General features: G+C 37.7%; 1 protein-coding gene across 1 annotated transcript in view; it reads right to left on the reverse strand.

The window, feature by feature from the left end:
- Nucleotides 1–1,104: 1,104 nt before the first annotated feature.
- Nucleotides 1,105–22,365, reverse strand: part of HMCN1 (hemicentin 1) — a 474,606-nt gene continuing 453,345 nt past the window's right edge. Inside the window, exons 101-107 of the mRNA XM_047840704.1 lie at nucleotides 21,343–21,456; nucleotides 20,718–20,843; nucleotides 17,283–17,411; nucleotides 15,060–15,410; nucleotides 11,070–11,189; nucleotides 4,277–4,403; nucleotides 1,105–2,538 (exon numbers count right to left, since the gene is read on the reverse strand). Coding sequence (XP_047696660.1) covers nucleotides 2,172–2,538; nucleotides 4,277–4,403; nucleotides 11,070–11,189; nucleotides 15,060–15,410; nucleotides 17,283–17,411; nucleotides 20,718–20,843; nucleotides 21,343–21,456 — 1,334 coding nt within the window. The 3' untranslated portion in view covers nucleotides 1,105–2,171. The remainder of the gene's footprint in view (nucleotides 2,539–4,276; nucleotides 4,404–11,069; nucleotides 11,190–15,059; nucleotides 15,411–17,282; nucleotides 17,412–20,717; nucleotides 20,844–21,342; nucleotides 21,457–22,365) is intronic.

The raw sequence follows: 22,365 nt of genomic DNA on the forward strand, positions 1-22,365 counted from the left end.
TCAAACAGAGCTTGGCAGCTGGATTAGAGTACGTGGAGTTGGAAAGGACAGCATGCCAATAAGTGAAAATAGAAGAAACACTGATCGTGGGAAGGACCAGGTTTAAAAAAATCTGTTGCAGTGGTTACTTTAAAAAATATAGTAAATATGAATTACAAAAAAAAAAACCACTCAAAATACAAGCTTCTTTTTTTTTTTTTTGGTTTTGTTATTGAATTGTAAAGACATAAATGGTTGTAGGTCTACAAGCAATGAAAGGTGATAAGGGTTGGTCCTGAGAAGGCTTAGAGTCTTTTGCAAGGGTTTCAGGAGAGACTCTTATAGGTTGTTTAGACAAAGAAGACTAACTTCCTAGACAGAGAGGAAGAGATGTTTCTGTTGGCATAGAAAACACATCAGATTTGGAATTCAGGGATTCCAGCTTCATCAAAATCTGCTCATTTGACTCGCTCTCAAATTTGGGGGTCACACTTCCTTTTTAATCACTGCTTTAACACAAGAGAAAGTGTGAGAGTAGGAATTAAATTTGTATTGTAATCCAGCTACTGCCAGAATTGGACCTTTGGTCTGGTTTTTAGAAAACTTGGCTCTGCAGTTCTAAGAGATAAGGGTTTCTTTCAGATCATCATTCAACTTTATATACTTTTTGCAGAACTTTAGTTGAGAACTGAAAGCCCTAAACTCATTATTTTCTTTCTCCATGTTTTCCAGTGCACTTACAAGTAACCAACCCATCAACTAGTCTCCATTTTCACTAAATGATTTCACTAAATGATTTCACTAAATATTTGATTGTTCAAGGCCATGTCTTCCATAGTCCCTTGGTTAGAAGTGTCTATTGGCGATAAGTTACGCACAATTTTGGCACCATGTCCCATTAACAACCAGAGTCCACTTTACCACTTGAGATGGGTTATTAATACCATTAAGTCTGATGATATCACAGAATTAAAGTTAATGCATATCCAATTCAGAGAATCCATTTAAAGTCTGTTTCAGTCTGGCTATGTCTGACACACACACAGAGGTGTGTGCATATGTGACTATAAACTTTAACAGCTTATATAGCTGTAAGGAAACAAACTAAGTTTTCAAAAAGGTTAAGAAAAGGGATGTGAAAATTTTATTTAGGCTGGTTTTACTGTAATATTGTTTTTTGCTTTATAAAATAATTTTATAAAAGAGTCCATCAAGATATTATATAGAAAATACACCAAGGTAATATATATATACATTTCATAAAAATAGAATACATCTTGAGAATTGCTTCCAGAGTCTGTTACCACCATGTACAGTGTATTGACGTTCAACATTTATGCTAATTTGAACATACAAGATTTTCAAGAAAAACAAAAGAAACTGTCCCATTGGTATTTGTAAAAATTGTTTCCAATTGACAGGAAAATAAAATACTGGAATGTAAAAGTTATAGAGCTAACTGAAAGGAAGGTTATATCAAAAGGCTAGGGCAAAGATCCATGCCATGAACAATCATCTGAGGACAAAATAATATTTTTTCTATTATCATAAGTGGTCCATCTCATTTCACAAAACCACTGAAAATAATATCCTTCTTTTGGATGTTCAATCTACGTGAACACCATTTGGTATCAAAAAAACATTCTAGAAGCTGTACTATATTTCTCAAATGAGTGGTGTTTCTTTTTCCCTTAAGGTGTAAATAGGTGTATAAATCCCATTATAAAGTATGAATACTTAAAAAAAGCATCTTCATAAGTTACTTAATAAGCTTTGATCAAACACATAGCAGCCAGTTTTATTATTCTAAAATGCTCAAAAATCCATTGGCTTTGAATGAGTTATTTTTGTTTTCATTTTTTTTTTAAGGAAAACTATCTTAGCTCTTATACTACAATAAAACATCACTTATATGTCCTTCTAAGATGTTCAGAATAATCTTTGGAAAGTAACTGTTCCAGTGTAATAAATAAAGAAAATAATAAGGGACTTTTCTAGACTTTACCAAAAGAAATGACCATGGTGGGTTCATGAAAATACCTCAGCGGCACCAAGGAAGGCACACAAAACAGAGCATAGCACCATTTTCAAGTTGCCAAGATTGCAACTGTTCAGGAGATGGTAATCTGGAAGGGGACTTGATACCCATGATTAATGCAGTTTAAATATTGGATTAGGCTCTGGAGGACTTCTTAGTATGGATAGGCAGACACAGCTATATATACTATGAATGTGGTCTGATATTCAATGGTCCCATTGGCACTGTAGGATGAGGCTCGAACCCTCATGCGGTAGGTCTCTGGTTCTCGCAAAGGTCGTGTTGTATACACCACTCCTTTCAGGTTTTCGTCCCTTAAGGCAAAAGGAACAGTCTGTTCCACATCTACCATGAGGAAAGTTGTCCTGGGATGCATCACTCCATCCTGCGTGTATGCAACCAGCCGGATTAAATCTTGATTGGCAGCTATTCCAAATGGGAGTGAGACAAGTTTGTATTCCAAGGCATATGGGCTCAAGGCACATTCCAAATCATTGGGTGGACAGTTCTTGAGGCAGAACCTAAGGACGACAAACGCATGAAATGCATGTAGTTATCTGGCTTGGAAGCAGGAGAGGGCATGAGGCAGCTGACCAGGATCCATGACAACTTTTAGACATTAAAGGGAGTAGACAGTCTGACTGCAAGAGCAATAGGCCACCCCACGTTCTCGGTCACTAACTCAAACCAGATGCCAGATGTCTGTGAGAGCATGCTGGTCTAGAGTCAAATATCTATCTCTCAGTTTCATTAAAATCAGAAGTTTTTGAACCACTGAAGTAAGTATGAGTACCACAAGAGTGTCTTTAAAATGGAAAGTCAATTTTGGAAATAGAAGCATCTTATGTACATATACTGGAAACAAGTACTTTTTAATGAAAGGAACACAAGCTATTTTTAAATTGTAACATCTATCCCAAGACTGAAAGCTGAAATAGAATATATTAATATTTGGTTTATTTTTCTAAAAATAATGAAAGGTCAACTAAGATTCGTGGTTGGGGGGGGGGAAGCGCTTCCTTTTGTATTTGTTTTCCACATTATTTTAGATTACAAATACTACGTTTTCTTTTTTCAGAGCCCACACTGGCTGTTTTTGAGGCATCATGACTTTTAAGTTGTCTGCCAGAAATCACTGGTAATGGAGAGTAAAATTTAAAAACAATGCACAAAGGACTATTTTCTGAAGATATGGATTCTTCAGTCATAGTATTTTTAGATGTTTCCCAAGTCAATATTTTTAATTTTCTCCCTCACTTTCCTATTCCTCACCCCCCCCCCCAAACAATTATGAATAGGTTTTCAGTGGATTGTGGGCAGTCCACACTTGGTCCTGTTACAGTAACTTGGTAGTCACTGTTGAGAGGAAAAACAAAGTGTGAGCTCCAACCAGCATTTGGTTTCAGAACCGCCTTCTTAATGGGTCTTATTCATGACTACCACTATCTCTGTTTTCAAGCACCCCATTGACTTGGTACCTGAACAGAGTATGACATTTCTGTAAAAGGTGGGAGAAAACAGAAGAGTAGTTTTTTTGGAACTCAGAAAAGATACTGTTTCAGACAGCAGGAAATGTAAGCAAGACGATATATGAATGGGCAGACTATTGACTCATCCTTGCTCATCACCATTCTCTCATGGAGTCACAGTGAGTCAACATAATTACAGCCAAGGTACTTCTTGGAATGCTTTAAGTGCTGAGAGCCCTTAAAACCCTGAGGCAACACGAACGGAAACTAGAAAATTTCAAAGTCAGGTTCTATCACCCCATAAAACTCTCACTGCTGAGGCAGAATTCTAGATGCGGCATGGCGGATTACATACTGTGGAGACAGTCCGGGAAAACCTTGGCAGACAAAAGTGATAGTTTAGGCTACAGTGGCTGCTGCAGGATGAGCTCATTTCATACCCATTCACTGTAACTCCATATACCCTTGGGCTTATTGACTTGGTGTGAATTACATATGTCTACAGACAGGGCTTGTTGGTTGAGGAGAGAAAGCTTTTCAAAAGTATTCCTGGGACTGGGGAGCCTGGGTGGATCAGTCAGTTGAGCGTCTGACTCTTGATTTCGGCTCAGGTCATGATCTCACGGTTCGTGAGTTCGAGCCCCGCTTTGGGCTCTGCGCTGACAGTGCAGAGCCTGCTTGAGATTCTCTCTCTCTCCCTCTCTCTCTGTTCCTCCCCGGCTTGTGTTCTCTCTCTCAAAGTAAGTAAACAAACTTAAAAGTATTTCTGTGAAGAGGAGGCAAGACGTACCCTGAAACAGGATCCCGTTGGTAGTTGGGTGGACAGGGGGTATCGATGCACTGGTAGCTTCCTCTCATGTTGAAGCACATGCGATTTGGCCCACAGCGCACACTCTGCTCCAGACACTCATCAACATCTAGCAAACATCACAAGGAACACACAGCATCAGCAACTTGGGTCAGAGCTGGCCATCAGAGCAGGGGTTGTGGCTATGTGACCGAAATGGTGAGGGCTAACCTCCTTCTCCCCATGAATGAATTCATCCCTAAGTTTTTTCAACCACATAGTGGGGAATACCTAGGCTTGTTCAACCATAAAGTGGGGAATCCTGATACTGGCTGTGCTATTACCCATACTGCTTTGGGGACATACATATTTTTTGTAACATATGTGAAAGGCCATTGAAAAATAAAAGCTATAAAAGTAGAAGGGAAGCTATTAAGCTATCATTTGGGAAACAGACTGCATTTGAGTTTTTTAAAGCAACTAATACTTTAAATTCATGAAAAACAAGCTAAAAATTTAAAGGACACTTGTGAACCTTCCTGTGAAGTGAAGAATCTCTTTATAATGTGAGTGATCCTTCCTGGTATTTTGTTTTAGAAGTTCAAAATGTCGAGTGGGAGGTAGGGTAGTGGACATTAAAGTAGTCAAGTGATAAATTCAGGGGAGATTGTACAGGTTAGTCAGATCTTGTGGAGAGAGAGAGAATTTAGAAAAAAAACCAAAACCAGGATCAAATGAATGACCCAAGAACCATAATCCAAGTTTAAGCAAATCTGAACTGTGGAGAATCCATCCTCAGGTGTTATGGAGGTGGGGTGCACTCTCTATGGTAATAGCTCTCCCTAGGGTAATGGGAAAACATGCAAATGAAATGCTGTTTATTTTGTTGCTTTCTATACCAAGTTGGTAAATAAAAACCCTTAAATCACTATAATTAAGAGAGATCAAGGGGTGCCTGGGTGGCTTAGTTGGTTAAGCATCCGACTTTGGCTCAGGTCATGATCTCAAACTTTGTGAGTTTGAGCCCCACGTCAGGCTCCATGCAGGCCACTCAGAGCCTCCAGCCTGCTTCAGATTCTCTGTTTCCCTCTCTGTCTGCTCTCCCCTGGTCATGCTCTGTCTTTCTCTCTCTCTCTCTCAAAACTAAACATTAAAAAATTAAAAAAAAAATCAAGATGGAGCTAAAGGAAACCTTTTTTGAGCTTTCTGAAAATAAATGTTTTTGAGCCATGATTTTTAACTTAGGGTCCATATTCAAGCATCAGGGGATTTATGAATGAAAATCTTTTTGTGTGTGCCTGTGTGAGTGTGTGTATCTGTGTGAGAGAGAAACAGACAGATGGACAGAGTCAGACAGACAGTGAGTGCAACATTGAGATTGATGGATTTTCTGGAAGGAGCATCCATAGAGTTCTACAAAGTTTTTTAGGGATTTTGAGGTCCTCAAGTTAAGAAACATATTTTAGGGCACTCGTCTCCAGCTGTGGTACCTGCATTCCCCTGGTGGTGGGTGGAAGCTCTTCAGCAGCAGCGGGACAGCAGGCAAATACTTCGGGGAATCAGTTTCCATCCAGAAACACATTTCCCTTATGTTCTCTTTCCTAAAAGCACTCTGCCCAAGAACTTCCTGTGGCCTGGAGTTCTCCTGTCCCCATTCCCATTTTATATCCTTCTTCTGCTTTACAAAAGAAAGGTTTTCACTAATCCTTAGTCTTTTTATGATACCCAAGTGTAAGATGATTCAAAGCACATATTCAGGGTGAGAAAAACTGGTTATTCATATTGATGGTGGCAGGCCTTATTTCACCATTGCTATAAACCAATGGTCTTAGCTCTCTATTTTAAGTCAGATTTCAGAAGTGAGCTGGTTGTCATGGGAACACCTACTTAACACTTTTACTTGAACAGCAAAAATGACCTTAGATTTTTTTCTGACAGTCAAGTTGGTTGGTTTAACAATGACTATAGACTTCTAAATTATATAGTGGTCATTCCCCATTAACTGGGTTAAATCAACAGCTCCAAAGTACTGAGGAAAAGATATTTAAGGCACATGTACATCAAACAACAAAGCCAGAATTCACACCCTTTATAACAATTTAAATATGATATGAAACTTTGGAGGTCAGTTTTAAAAATTATGAATGCCACATGTATAAGGTTTTCAAATTTCTTTTTGCAGCAGGCAAGCAAAAAATTTGAAGACTACTTATTTTAGATAAAGTCTTAGGTCAATTGGCTGTATATAGGCACCTGGAACACGCCTCCTTCTTTAGTATTTGAATAAACATAGATCTTGATGTACAGAGGAAACAATTACAATTAATTGGAACCAAATCAGTTCTCTGCAGAGGTAGGACCTAAAGGTTAAAACCACTTCTATCATGGAATTGGTGCCAACACCAATGTGCATGTGAAACTATTATATCATTTCATGGTAGTAAGTGACTTGGTATCTGCATAATGGTATGTATGTGGGACTTGGCTTAAAGTTGTAAGTTCTTTTGTGAACCCTCAAATGACTTGAAATACTGCTATAAAAAAAAAAAGAGAAAGGAGAGAAGAAATTCCAAGACATAGTATTTTATTATTTAAAAAAAAAATTTTTTTTTTTAACGTTTATTTATTTTTGAGACAGAGAGAACAGAGCATGAATGGGGGAGGGTCAGAGAGAGAGGGAGACACAGAATCTGAAACAGGCTCCGGGATCTGAGCAGTCAGCACAGAGCCCGACACGGGGCTCGAACCCACATACCGCGAGATCGTGACCTGAGCCGAAGTCGGATGCTTAACCGAGCCACCCAGGCGCCCCAAGAGATAGTATTTTAACCATGGACAATAAATGTTAAATTTTATTTCTGAATTATTAACTATTTGTATTTCTGTCTCAAAAATGAGCACTTTAGATTTGGTTTCAAGTATATTCTGTTTTATAGGAAATGACTGTATAATTATTTCCTTTAAACTTGCTAATAGTTTTCACAAAGTAAAAAGATGCTGAGCTATAGTGATATGGAGTAAATCACTTACTTGACTTTGTAGTTACTTAGATGTGCTGATATTAAACATAATGTGCTTTCTAGGACTAGTTTTCCTATAGGAATAGAAGGCAGAATGAAACAAATTTTTATTACACTGAAATCTTGCCTATTGTCTCTGAACCAATTTCTAATTATGATTTTATCTATCAGAAGGGTGTTATCTCCTTGGCAAAATGAGATTATCTAAGAATGAAGTAAAAGGCCCTTTAGGAAAATGTGAAAGAAATTCAATTAGCCTTATCTTCTTTTTTCTCACAAAAAAACATTCACTTCACACTCAACCACCAAATTTAATTTTAGCTCTAATTTTTATGGTGAATTCTTGCAGACATATGGAGGCCAGTGGGCTACAGGGGCCCATGGAAATGGCAGCCTGGAGTCCAGAATCTGGTTACATGTCTATATGCATAATAAGAGCAGTTATCTTATCACAGATTTCCAATGGCTGAATGTGAATTTATAAAAATAAACAAAATCTAATATTCAAAGTGTTCACCCTTAGCTCCAGAGTGCACACTTCCCATTGACAGGCTTTCTTTAGTATTTTGGCTTCTGGGCAGGTGGCTCTTCTTTGTCTTTTGTCTACAACCATCTCCTCAGGCTTAAACACCCTACAGGCATTCACTCTGCTTGCTCTGTTCATTTATTCTACTTCCTGGTCTTAAAAAGAGAAGCCAGAAAAGATGGAGAAATCGTGCTGTCTTCTGTTAGCTGACAATGTGATGATGTCTGGTTTTTATTAAATATTACAAGAAAATCACTATGATAGAAATTAAAGGATAGGGATTTTATAACATAAATATTCTACAAGAAAAGAATACAAGATGAACTGAAAACTTTAATATTAATAGCTTTAGGACATATGAATGCATTTAACCAAGTGCTTCTGGATACATCAAACAGTAATTTAAGATAAACATACTTCAAACATTTGTCTTATAGAAAGAATAATTTAGATTCTTGATAATATTACGGATTCCTTTTTAAAAACGGATAAATTAGGGGCGCCTGGGTGGCTCATTCAGTAAGCATCTGACTTTAGCTCAGGTCATGATCTCGTGGGGTCATGAGTTCAAGCCCCACATCGGGCTCTCTGCTGACAGCTCAGGGCCTGGAGCCTGCTTCAGATTCTGAGTCTCCCTCGCTCTCTGCTCCTCCCTCACTCACACTCTGTCTCTCTCAAAAATAAATAAACATTAAAAAAATTAAAAAAAAACTTGGGTAAATTAGAACACTAATTTCAAATGCAATGCCAATAAAGTGTTTCTAAACGTTTAAAATTAGATTAGTGGGGCTTAAAATTAGCAGAAAGATCTTTTAGTTTCTCCTCTCTGCTTCTTGGGAAAATCATTATCAGTCATGTTTTTTGTTTTTCATTTTGTAGTCTGGTGACTTCCACTTTTGACTAGCGTCTCTGTCCTTGTGTAATGTCAGATTCACTTTAATTTCCTTTTTATCACTCACAGTTTTATCACTAATGTATAAAACTTCAAGAATGCACATGTAACTATCAACCTTTTTTCTCTCATAAATGCCTGAAACACTTTCTAAAGCTATAACAAGACTCTAAGTTATTCTTCAGATTAAAGACTGCTTTAAAAGATGTAATTGTTTTCTCTCAAGTCTTTTTTAAAACCACAAAAATATGTAACCCATTTAAATCACAAACATTTCAAGTGACACCTGTTTCTGATTTGTTCCCATTATTTTCCACTCTCTGAAGCACAACTGAAAGTTGAAAAATGTTTTGAACTGAATGAGTGGTGAGGGCATTTAAAGAACAAACTGCCATAATTTAGAAAAAAAGAAAAATTCTCTCATGAGAATATGATACAATATAACACTTAAAAATCTGGCTAACAGGTTTTGTAATTTGGTTGGTTATTCCAAATGCTTTCGTATCTACTCTGCTTCCTTCCTTGGTGCCTGGCACACTCACAGGAAGTGCAGTGTTAATGTTGGGCATTGCCACTTCTTCAGAGGGTTCTTGGGGTGACAACCTGGGGAGGGTTATAAAACACGGACAGTTGTAAACGCTCTCACCTTACCCTGATGCTACAGTACAATGACCCTGGTATTCAAAGCATCATAGGAGAGACAAAGGCCCATTCTAGACATTATGAGATCTGTTATCAAGTCCTACCCTTGTTCTTGATTATTCTAGGATATTAATGCTCGTGTAATCACTCTGAGAATTTATTATCTGTGGAATGGGTACAAATTATTGCCCTTGACATATCTGTACTGTTGATTAAAATCAGTTAATACTTTGGAAAAACATGACTATAATGTAATATATTATTCTCGTACTTCAAACCTTAGTAGAAAGTTCTGCATAGGGTTTTAAATAAATGTTTGTGACAGATGGCTGGGAGCGAAGGTTATTACGGTGTTCACTTTCCTTTTCCAGTCTACATGATCCAGTGGGGGATATCAGGGAGGGAATGGGTGAATGGGTGAGGGAGGGGTTAGAGCTCATGGAACTGAGGTGGCCCCATCATACATCCAGCTCTTGTTTCCTGGAACACACTTTCCGTGACTTGAAATCCTAGCAAGTCTTGTGAATCTCACACAGAGGGAAAATGTAATCTAAATTTGACTGGTCTGATAACCACTCCTTTGGAGATTTTATTTGTTGTACTTTAGCAAAGGATACAGTTTGTATATAACAGAAATTAATATAATTCAGAGGCTTGTTAAGACCTATATACTACTTTTGATTTTGTCCACAAAATTGAGGGGGTTTCTTGACGTAGGTTCTTATTTCTTTTTGATCTAAGTTTGCATTGCAACATAATATATCTCATTAAAGCAAAATGCTTTACATATTTTTGTGTAAAGAGGGTAATATTGAGATTGATAGTTTTTTTTTCCTTTCTACCATCACTACACATTGTCCCAAACTCCATTATAGTACCTATAACCCTGTATATTATGTTTTTATTAACATGTCTGTTTCCATTGGACTAAGATATTAAAGGGAAGAGATTATTTTATTCATTTGCAGATGCACCTTTTGCATTCTGCACTGCCAGTTCATGATTGTGCCACATCATTTGTAGACTCAAAGAATAGATTGCTTAGTTGACCACCCACTGTTTGCCAAGACAAAAAATAAAATAGTGCCTCATACTGGAGTAAAATTTACCAAGGTCTCTTCCTATTTCCTCTTCTATCTTGGCTGAACTTTGAAAAGACATTTGAAGAGGTTTATTTCCACTTATTTTTAAAAATATATATATTTATTGGGGCGCCTGGGTGGCGCAGTCGGTTAAGCGTCCGACTTCAGCCAGGTCACGATCTCCCGGTCCGTGAGTTCCAGCCCCGCGTCAGGCTCTGGGCTGATGGCTCAGAGCCTGGAGCCTGTTTCTGATTCTGTGTCTCCCTCTCTCTCTGCCCCTCCCCCGTTCGTGCTCTGTCTCTCTCTGTCCCCAAAAATAAATAAACGTTGAAAAAAAAAATTAAAAAAAAAATATATATAACATGAACTGGTTTAGGCATTCTTGCTCCTTCTATAAGACTGAACCAGTACTGATTCTCAACAATTTTCCTTTGCCTACTTGCTCTCTTACTGGTTCTCCTACTTGCAAAGTCAATGTTTAAAAATAAATATGACCAAGGGGAATGAGAAGGAAGAGGAAGCGACTAGGAGAATAATTATTTAAAAAAAAAAGAAAGAAAACATTATTTTCTCACACTCTCCTACACCGGCTCTAAATCAAGTTGCAGCAATGAACATCCCAACTTTTTCTTACCTTGACAGGTCTTTCCATTGAGCGTAAGCTGATAGCCAGGTGGACAGATACACTGATAGCTTCCAAAGGTATTTTTACATTCGTGCTGGCAAGTGTCTCGGTTTTCACATTCATCAATATCTACGCAGAAAGAAAGCAGGGTGTACAACCATGCAAAACAAAGGCAGACACTTGACAGAACCAATTATACACAAGTTGTGGATATACAATAGAAAAACTTCCATTTTTTACAACTCATGGGATTTAACATGCTCAGAGCTGTTTTATATCAGGATCTGTTTTTAATGGAGTCCAATATCAATTGTACTATTTCATAAAATATGAACATCTCTTCTGTGTGTAAGTATATATGAGCTGAAGCCCCAAACTGGCCAATTTTTATATTTCTATATTAGGAATGGCAGATGAAACAGATTTGTACAAGATCCTACCACCAAAGTACTAAAGTCTTGACTTTATACTAGGTCTTTATACCCTTTATACTCTTTATAAAGTACATAAAGTATACCCTTTATACCCTTTATACTAGGGTTTACTTAAAAGACGAATTTTCTATTGGTGTTAACTAGAACAAGGAATGTTCGTTTTTATTTAAACTTTAGTCTCCTGTCTCTCCTCGCACCTGCCCCCAACATCCATGCATCACTTTTCCATACAGAGATAGCAAGTGGAAGTGTTTTTAATTTTGTGATAAGCATATTCATCACACTTCGTGCAATTATACAGTACTAATGGCAACTACATATCTATAGTTGCTATGACACCTTGAGCCCACTTTACTCCTCAAAACTTCAGTCAATTCTTTTGTCAAAAGTAATCACTGATGCAGATTTGTTGGAAGGTTCATATACCACAATAAAGGGAGAGCATTTTATAGTAAACAACTATTTATCTGCTATTATTAAACAAAGCCAAGAAAGCAGCAATAAAAAGGAGAGTGAGAATGGGTGATAAAAATTAATTGCTATTTGCTTTCAGGATAGGAGATGTGATTTAGGAGGCCTCAGATTCCTTATCGCAACTGTGTTTTGCTTAATGTTAGAATTTGTTCATAGTTGCACCAACCAGTGGAAGAATGAAGAGAGAACACGATGTGAAATGGCAGCAGGAGTGCTGTCGGGTGGAAGTAAAGAGGAGATGAAAACTAGGAGGTGACACAGAGCAAAGGGATGTGTTCATTGTACATGTTTCGCATATGCTCAGAATGTAACTGCAATGATTCAAAATCTGTTAACGATAAACACTCATCAAATAGTTGTTAATGGTTTTGCCCCATTTTAGTTAACCAAAGCATTTATTCCACAACTTGTGTGAGTTATTTTTACTTTTTCCCTTTATAATCTGCTTCAACCTAAAATAATCACAGAAATGTAAACGATGAGGAAATCCAAGAAGTCAATATCGCTCTTGCCAGAGTATGAATTTTAAAGTGGCCCCAAGTGTAATTTCTGCATTCAGAGGCAGCGCAGTGTTCATTTCTCCTGTTAAGCTTTGGAATCATTCCCTCAAAAAGCTAACTTTTAGCCCAAGTCAAACAAGATTGCATAGTGTTAATTTGAATCTTTTGTAAGATAGACATATCCCAGATGGTTAATTAAAGGCATTTGGTGTTAATTGCAACTTGCTTGTAACATAATTCCAAAGCTGTCTGCAATCTTAGTGTAAATTTCTTTATTAGTATGAACACTATAAAATACTCATCATATTTTAAGAAATAGTTCTAAATGTCTATTAACTGCCCCAAAACAAAACTTAAACATCCAGTAATTGATGAGTTTTGGAAGTTTACTTCAAATTCTCCATGAATGGTTCTCTGAAATAGTAGCTGCCTCAAACAGCCAATGGTTTGGGGAAGATAATTCTTATAAATATAATATTAGTGTAATATAAACACAGACACAGAAAACATTTATGAGGGGCGCCTGGGTGGCTCAGTCGGTTAAGCGTCTGACTTCAGCTCAGGTCATGATCTCACGGTCCATGAGTTGAGCCCCGTGTCGGGCTCTGTGCTGCCAGCTCAGAGCCTGGAGCCTGCTTTGGATTCTGTGTCTCCTTCTCTCTCTGCACCTTCCCTGCTCATGCTCTGTCTCTGTCTCAAAAATAAATAAAAACATTTAAAAAAAGAAAAAAAAGAAAGAAAACATTTATGAGACTCTACTATGAAACTGTAGGGCTTAGATAATGATGAAAGAATGGAGGATGTAATCAGAGATGCTTTCTTAAAATGACTGGGACCTTCAGATGACTTAAAAGAAATCAACTAGATGGAGTATGGTGTGGGGGGTGTAGTTTAATTCATGTGGCACACCATAAACAAGGGTGTTGGACAGGAAGGTAAAGGTAGAAGAGAAGAAGAGCTTCTTTCTCTAAGGTGATGTCAGAGAGTGGGATGACAATTGGAGATGAAACCTTTTAGTGGGAATGACTATTTGGAAGAAACTTTGAAAGACAACATGTCAAATTTTAATTCTGTCAATCAAAAAAAAAATGGTGAAAAGTTCTCACCAACAAAGAGTCAAGTCAAAATTGTGGGCATGAAACACTACCAATACTCAGAATGGTTTGGAGCAAGCTGAGAGTGGTATTTGATATCCTTGCAAGGATTGTGGTGTCCACAGGGTCAGTAATTACGTAGTGTTTGAACATATAAACTAAATGTTGAGAACTGGTAATGAATGCATTAATGTTTGAAGTTCAAGGAATAAAAGACACTAGCACTGCCCTTAGTTTTACTTTTTTCTAGGACACTGATCACAGGGAGAAGATTCCATGTGCATATTAACTTTCAGATACATCAGGACATCTAGACAAAAGTTCTGGAGAAAACCGGACTTAAAGAGAAAAGTTTAAAGTTTAAGTATCCAAGAGGGTCATAGGGTCCAGGTGGGTCCACAGAAGAGTGACTGAGAAAGCACATCTGAGAAGTGCTCATCTGAGAAGTTCCTCAGTGATGTAGGAACAGAGCTTGGAGAGTAGAAAAAGAAATGGCAAAAATTGAAGTCAATTTTTTAATGTTTTAAGAAATGTGTAACAGAAAGTATATTTAGGAGAGAATAAGTGAAGTGTAGAATACTTAAGAAAAGTGCAAGAAAATGAAGTTGGCCTGTGGGGTTTTTAAATTGAAACAAAATTTCTTTTTTACCGCCCTCCTCCCTTTCTTCCTAGCTTTCTTTTGTCATCTAACAAATAGTGGGGCTAATTTGTGTTTGCTAATTTCTCTTGGCACATAGTTCAATGGCATGCAAACTGTGGACACTCACAGATAATTGAATTAAATGAATGACAGATGGTAATGTTTGCAAATTAACTGAAAACAAAGTCTCAATTCTTGAGTTGGAAATTACACTTTACTTTTGCAAACAAATTAAACTGTAGACTTGTGAGTTTAGATAAAGATATTGAAAGCACATATTTTAGAGCAATGAAAGCAACGTAGTTTTGTCCTGGCTCACATTATCTTTTCAGTGACTTCCATATATACAAAATAATCAAGCTGAGAAATTCCACGGGGGTGGATGGAGGTGGGTGTGGGACAACAGTCAACACAGTGTTGGTTGTCACATAGAACGAGCAGTTGACTGAGTAGCTGAAAGTTTCACTTTTAACCCACTGCTTTGGCATCAACCAGATATAGCCATAAACTGATGGTATTATATTATGTGGCAATATGCATATTCTCTTTTAAAAAATATATTCTAGGTGCCACTGAAATTTATTTCTACACAGCATTAAATTTAGCAACACTTTCAGGAGTTGATCAAAAGAGAGAAACTGCCAATATAAAACAATTATCAGAATGCACACATGTAAATGCATCATTTACTTGAATAAAGTTTGTAATAGTTGTAATAGTTGGAACTTTGAGTCATCCCAGATTTGAGATCAGATGTAGTTCACTGCACCCAAAATACCACAGGTGCTGTGCATATGCTTAGACTCTGGTCCATACGTGAGCCCACAGAAAGGAAATGCAATATGGCTGACATTTACCTACACATGTGTCACGGCTCGCCTCAGAGCCTTCAGGACAAGTTTTCCTAATAGTCCTTCTAGTCCTGGAGAGAGATGTTCTGCTGTTTCTATACTCCGAGTAGGAGCTGTAGAGATGTGAGTACTGTCTGTAATGCTGTTGAGGTTGATAGTTGTTTCTCACAGGGGAGAACCGTGCAAGGTTATAGCTATTGTATTGGGTGCCATAGTTAGGCAGCCTCTCCAATCCGGCGCAAGATTTCCCGTCCCCTAATAAATGTTGACCTGGTGGACAGATACACTTGAAGCTGCCGGGGGTGTTGGAGCACTGATATGCACAAGGCTTAGGCACTTGTTCACATTCATTAATGTCTGCTCGTGTGCCATGATACATAAAAAAGAGAAAAAAAAAACACATATACATACACAACACAGGAATAAAGAATCAGTCTCTGAAACAAACTGAAGACATTACGTTACCCTCCAAAGCTACAAATATAGTAATTTCTCAATTGTTGAGAACTTTAGAGAAAGCGTTAATCATTTATTTAGGAATATACAGAAAGGTTCTAAGGTTCTTCCTAAAGATTGCTTCACATATACAGTAGAAACCTAAAGGATCATATGGGAAAATGTGGTGTTTCCAGAAAAACTAGAGTTCAAAGTTAACACAGATCTTAATTCTGTTGGTGGAGGAAAGGACTCAATCACATTTCTAGTTTGCATTTTGTTGTAACATTCTTTAATCTTTCATACAATTACAAGTTTCAGATGTGGTAATATTGATATAACTACTAACATTTTTCTTTTGTTTCTTTTGAATCAATAATTATTATTTAATAATCAAGCCAAGCACATTTTTTAAATAAAAATTTAAAAAGGAGATTAAGACAGAATTATTTCTTAATAAGATATAAATTCACAAAGTCCATAAAAAAATTTTAAAAAGTTATTTTTCTTCCTATTCTTGGGTCAACACATAGTAAACCCTCCCAACTTTTCTTGTAAATTGGAAAAACAAATGAAAACCAGAGAACAAAACCAACTTCTTTAATTCATTACCACAGTGGCATGAAAGAAAGTAACACGAATAAGCAGAATAAAAGTAGTATATTTTACTTTAAAAATTATTTTAGTAGGCAAAAGTTAAAATTACCATTTTTAAACTCTTTAAGGGAATGGCCCTACCTTCTTCATTGGTTTATTCCCCAGTCCAATGCCTGACATTCAACTTCAGATCAAATTAATGAACAAATAAACATATTTCATTCTGCTAGGTCACTGTTATGACTATCCAAGATGTTAAATTACAATATCTAAACAGAAGACTAAAATGATATGTTATGTACTTCTGCTATTAACAAGCATTTATTTTAAAAACGTTTCTAGTAACTGTATTACTTTCAACATTTGCTCTGTGCAAAGTACTATGCTAGTGACTGCATAAAGACAGGACAAAGTCTTTATGGGAGAATTTGCTATAAATAATTGTTACGTAGACAACCAAGGCAACCAATTTTAAAAGTGTAGTATGGCACACCGGAAGCCAGTAGTTAAAGCCCACACAATTTTTTTGCACTTAAACATTCCAAGAGGACCATAATTTCATAGGTCAGTTTCTTGATTATAAGTGCATTAATTAAAAAGAATCATATGGTTACCTTCTTACAGGTATCTTCTATTGTCTGTTACCTGCCTTATTTATATTCAATCATAACTAAGACGGAAACAAACAGGCCACTGGGAGAACTGAGTGAGATTCTTAGCATAGGGGCACATGGTAGGCACTAAGTATCCGGTAAAGTAATAGTTATCAACTCACTTAAATTGCATATTCACATCTTAATTCCTCATGCCTAAACCTTCATATTGCATTCAAGTACGCTTCATATTCAAATAGAACGTATCTGTGCAAAAAATGTATATGGAGAGATAACCAATGAGACAATCTTCATGGTGAAGTTGCCGCAGTAACTACAAAGGAACCTCACTCTGATATGTGTAGCATATAGCAAGCACTCTGTAAATGGCTATTATTATCACTTTAAATGTCAGTGTAAATTGCATTCAATATGGAATCTTTAAGAAGTAATTAAAAATGTTATTAATTACTTAAACCAACTTACAAATTTTCTAATTGTCCCAAGAAAGCTTTGAGGGTAGAGAGTGATCCTGATCCAGTTGGTAAGGCTAAGTGATTCTGTTAGTAGCTTTATTACTCAGTAAGAGTTCCTGTTAACTTACCCATACAGGGTCTCCCAACTCCTTGAGACCGGAAACCTCTGGGACACACACAGCGATAGCTGCCTCTTGTATTCTCACATATCTGGTTATATCTGCACTGATGGGTCCCATCTTTACATTCATCAATATCTACAGACACAAGACAATAAAAAGTAATAACATATTCTCTTTCAAAACCCAACATCATTATATTTGAAATGAACATTCTTTAGAACTATCAAAGGTTGCATTTCTCACCATGTAGCTGAGACCGGGATTCAAGTTCTTCTACTCTGCCCCTTGTTGTTCCTTTTCCTTCTCTTGCTCCCTACTATGGCAAGAATTTTACTTTCAGCTTTTTATCCCTTTTCTCTCTATGTTCTCCACCTCTGACTGTCTTATTTATACTAGTGACTCTAGTAAGCTCATGGATGTAGACTTACAGCAATAGTACTATGTTGTTTCTTATCTACAGCCCCACGTTTCTAGCTGCTGGCTGGTCCTCTCCATGTCCATCCTTTACCAGTACTTCAAACTCCACACGTCCTCAGTGTCTTATCATTCCTTTCTTCTTTATAACAGCATTCTTCTTTCCTTAGTCAACCAGACTAATCTATAACTAACTCCCTCAGTTTCCAAGATTGGGTAATTCTACTTCCTTCAATCAACCCCTTAAATCTCCATTTCCATTTCCACTTAGCTATATTTTTGCTGTAGCTTTGTTTTTTTTTAAGTATTAATTTATTTTGAGAGAGACAGAGACAGTGTGAGTCAGGGAGGGGCAGAGATAGGGGGAGACCGAGAATCCCAAGCAGGCTCCGCACTGCCAGTGCAGAGTCTGACAAGGGGCTCAAACCCACGAAACCATGAGATCATGACCTGAGCTGAAATCAAGAGCCAGATGCTTATTGACCTAGGCAGCCCTTTGCTGTAGGTTCTTAAATAATCTTCTGATCTTTTGGCTCAGCTCATCTCAGATTACTCTTATACATAATTAGAGTCAATAATCTTTTTTTATTAATTTTTTTAATGTTTATTTATTTTTGAGAGAGAGACAGAGTGTGAGTTGGGGAGGGGCAGAGAGAGAGGGAGACACAGAATCCAAATCAGGCTCCAGGCTCTGAGTTGTCAGCACAGAGCCTGATGTGGGGCTCGAACCCACAAACTGTGAGATCATGACCTGAGCTGAAGTTGGACACATAACCGACTGAGCCACCCAGGCACCCCAAGAGTCAATACTCTTAAAAATACTTTAAATCACACATAACTGCACATGATGCTCTGAGTTGGCTACTATTCTTAGGAGTTAAAAAATATTTACCTATATCCATACTGCTGGAAAGTCTTTGAAATCTGATAGCCCAACCCCACCCCCAGTTTTTTTTTTAAGTATACTAAGCCCCCATGTACCTCAACAAGTAACAAGTGGTCAGTATTCCTTCATTTATATCTATACCCTCCTCTCACTGTTATGTTATTTTGAGAAAAATCAGGATATATTGTAACTTTTTAAATAAATATTTCAGAGTGAAAACTTTTTTTTAACAATTCTTTTTATTTATTTTTATTTTTATTTATTTTTTTTTCAACGTTTTTTTTTTTTTATTTATTTTTGGGACAGAGAGAGACAGAGCATGAATGGGGGAGGGGCAGAGAGAGAGGGAGACACAGAATCGGAAACAGGCTGCAGGCTCCGAGCCATCAGCCCAGAGCCCGACGCGGGGCTCGAACTCACGGACCGCGAGATCGTGACCTGGCTGAAGTCGGACGCTTAACCGACTGCGCCACCCAGGCGCCCCTATTTTATTTTTAAATGTTTATTTATTTTTGAGAGAGAGAGAGAGAGATCAAGTGCGAGCGGGTGAGGGGCAGAGAGAGAGAGAGAGGGACAGGGTATCCGAAGAGGGTTCTGCACTGACAGTAGAGAACCAGATGTGGGGTTTGACCTCACAAACCATGAGATAATGACCTGGAGCCAAAGTCAGATGCTTAACTGACTGAGATATCTGGGTGCCCCTTAACAATTCTTTTAAAGTCTTTTTTTTTTTTTTCGAGAGAGAGAGCGTGTGGGGGAGGGGCAAAAGGCAAGGGAGAGAGAATCTTAAGCAGGCTCCATGCCCAGTGTGGAGCCCCACATGGGGGCTCCACCTCAGGACTATTAGATCATGACCTGAGTTGAAATCAAGAGTTGGACGCTTAATCGACTAAGCCGACCAGGTGCCCTTGAACTTTTATTTTTTTAAAGTTTTATTTATTTATTTTGAGAGAGAGAGGGGAAGAGAGAGAATCCCAAGCAGGCTCTGCACTGTGAGTGCAGAGCCTGACATGGGGCCCAAACCCATGAAACTGTGAGATCATGACCTGAGCTGAAACCAAGAGTCAGATGCTTAACTGACTGAGCCATGAACATTTTTTTAAAGTCTCACTTTTAAAATGAGAAACTTACACTCAAATTTCTTTGCAATCTTAAGACTTGTGCAAAGTCAGATAGGAAGGAAGGATGATTTTTAAACTGTTTACTTTAAGTCCAGCTCTCGCTCCCTCATAAGGGACTGTCTTTCCTTTTTGCACAACCTCCACCTATTACCATTCCATTCAAGGCTCTCTTTAAATGTGATCATTTCCATGACATCTCATATCAGATATGATCACTCTTCCAACTATTCTTCTACAATTTTATTTGTACCTCTTTTATGGCATTTCATTCCCTCTTGTAGTATTTTTTTTTTCTTTTGGTGAGGGAAGTGGAATTGGTCACTCTAATTAAGTAGACTGTAAGGACATGAGAGCAGGAACCCAGTGTTTCATTTTGTAAGTGATGCCGCTTATAGTTCTACAAATTAAGGCAGAAAGAACAGAGAACATAATTTATTTTATTGTCATCGACTTGACACTGAAGAATATTCAGTCCTAAGATAAAACGTTTTGAACTTTTAACAAATCTGTATAAGCTTTTCTTAACCACCTGTGAAATTCTAAACATATATACTAAATTTCATAGTAGACATGTGAGATAATATGAATTTATGTGGCTATTAAACTGTGTAAGCCAAATGTGTAATTGATGGGAGCTCAAAATGGTAATGAGTCTCCATGAGGAGCTTCCGTTTCTTGGTATAGTTATGAGCCTGGGACCCCAGAGCTCAACCATACTAGAAGTTGAGAGTAAAAAAATCTGTGAGAAAAAGTGAGCATGAGCAAGGGAGGGGCAGAAAGAGAGGGACAGAGAGGATCCCAAGCAGGCTCCACGCTGTCAGCAAAGAACCTGAAGCGGGGCTTGAACTCACGAATCATGAGATCATGACATATCATGGCCTGAGCCTAAACCAAGAGTCAGACGCTTAACCAGCTGAGCCACTGAGGCACCCCTACTTAAGCATTAGTTAAAAAATGGATGCCTTATTTGGCTGGTCAGTGGCAAACATATCTCAGTCATCGAAACAGCCATACACTCACCAATGCAGGTTCCATTTTCTGCCTTGGTCATTCCGTTTGGACAAAGATCAATGCACTTATAGCCCCCACGGGTGTTCTTGCAGTGTTGATCTGGTCTGCATACATTTTGTCTGCATTCATTCACATCTTGATAAAAGAACAAAGGTAATGAAGATTGAGAAATTTCTTTTCCACAGAAATCATACCTTTGGATTTTAAGGCGAAAGATGTTGATTACATAATCACTGTGTAAGATTAAAGTGTTTAAATCCATGAAGGTAAATCACACTATTTTAAAACAGAATGATTAAAAAAATTAATTCACATAGCTAGTAGTCATACCAACGAGTTCCTCCTTTTAGAAAAACAAATAAATATCTTTATGTATGTAACCATAAATATTATGCTTCTGTGAAAAAAATTAGTAAACACAATAGGGAACTGTTAAAAAATGGTTATGTAGCTAGAAAATGAAACCTGTAAAAAATAGCATTTGCTTTCATTTTGTTTATGCATGCGTTGCGTACCTGATGGATGGAGGTATCTTACGTATGAATTCAGCCCAGGACACAGCAAAGGGATTAGATCAAATATCTTTAGAAATTACAGAGATGTCATTGCTTTGAATTTAAAGCCGTTTTCTTACCTATACACTTTCTGCCTTTGAGCTGATACCCAGGTTCACATCCACAGTGAAAACTTCCAATGGCATTGAAACAGCGGTGGTGACAGGGGCTGGATTCTTGACATTCATTAATATCTGTTAAATAAAACAAAACTTTCATTATATGCTATTAGGAAACTTGGGTTAATTTATTTCAAATGTTAAACATTTTAATGATATCATTATCATGTTTAAGATCTTCCCTGAAACGAATCCAATATAATTGCTCTCAAATCTAATACAATTGCTCTCATATGATCTGCTAGATAATTGACGAGATTAACTGCTGGAGAACATATCTCTCAATACTCCTCAAAGGTAGACATTTGCTAGTGACTCCAAACTATGTGGATGCAACACTTCCTTACTTTATTTTACCAGATGGCTCCCATTTCTGTTTCTAAGAATGTTGCTGACAGACTAGAACACTGAAGATGTCGGTGGGGGGGGGAGTCAAAGTCTTCTGCAGTATCTTTTGCAATTCAGTTTCCTTCCCCAGTTTTGCTGCTGTCAGCCTGATGCACGTCTTTACCACTAAAAGCAGCAACTTTGGCATTTGTCAGTGTCCACAGTCATCACCAAATTAATCTTCCCAAATGCCATCTGGGGCATAGTAGTATAAAAAAAAATGTGCAGGCACAAATCCCCCAAATTTGTGTGCATTTGCCTGTTTTATGTACCTTCTCCCCCTCCTTCCTTCTAGTCCCAGAGGAAAAGAGACCTCTTCTCCCATGTAAGAAAAGTTTCTCTGCTTGAGTGTTCAAGCTCTGAGGCCATCTCCTCTGTCCTCACCAAGATGAGGATTGTGGTCCATTCATCATTCCCTGCTTGTGTGCATTTTTAAAGTTCTTCCTCCTTACTGTCATCTTTCCCATACCCCTATGGACATAACCCAGTCTCTCCTACCATAATCCCTCTCTCAGGTCTGTCCGCATCTCAATTTCTTTCTACTTCTCTGTTGTTCTATCCCAAACCCTTCAAAGGAACAATCACCATACTTAGGCT

This window comes from Prionailurus viverrinus, chromosome F1 (genome assembly GCF_022837055.1).
Source record: "Prionailurus viverrinus isolate Anna chromosome F1, UM_Priviv_1.0, whole genome shotgun sequence".
Lineage (NCBI taxonomy): Eukaryota > Metazoa > Chordata > Mammalia > Carnivora > Felidae > Prionailurus > Prionailurus viverrinus.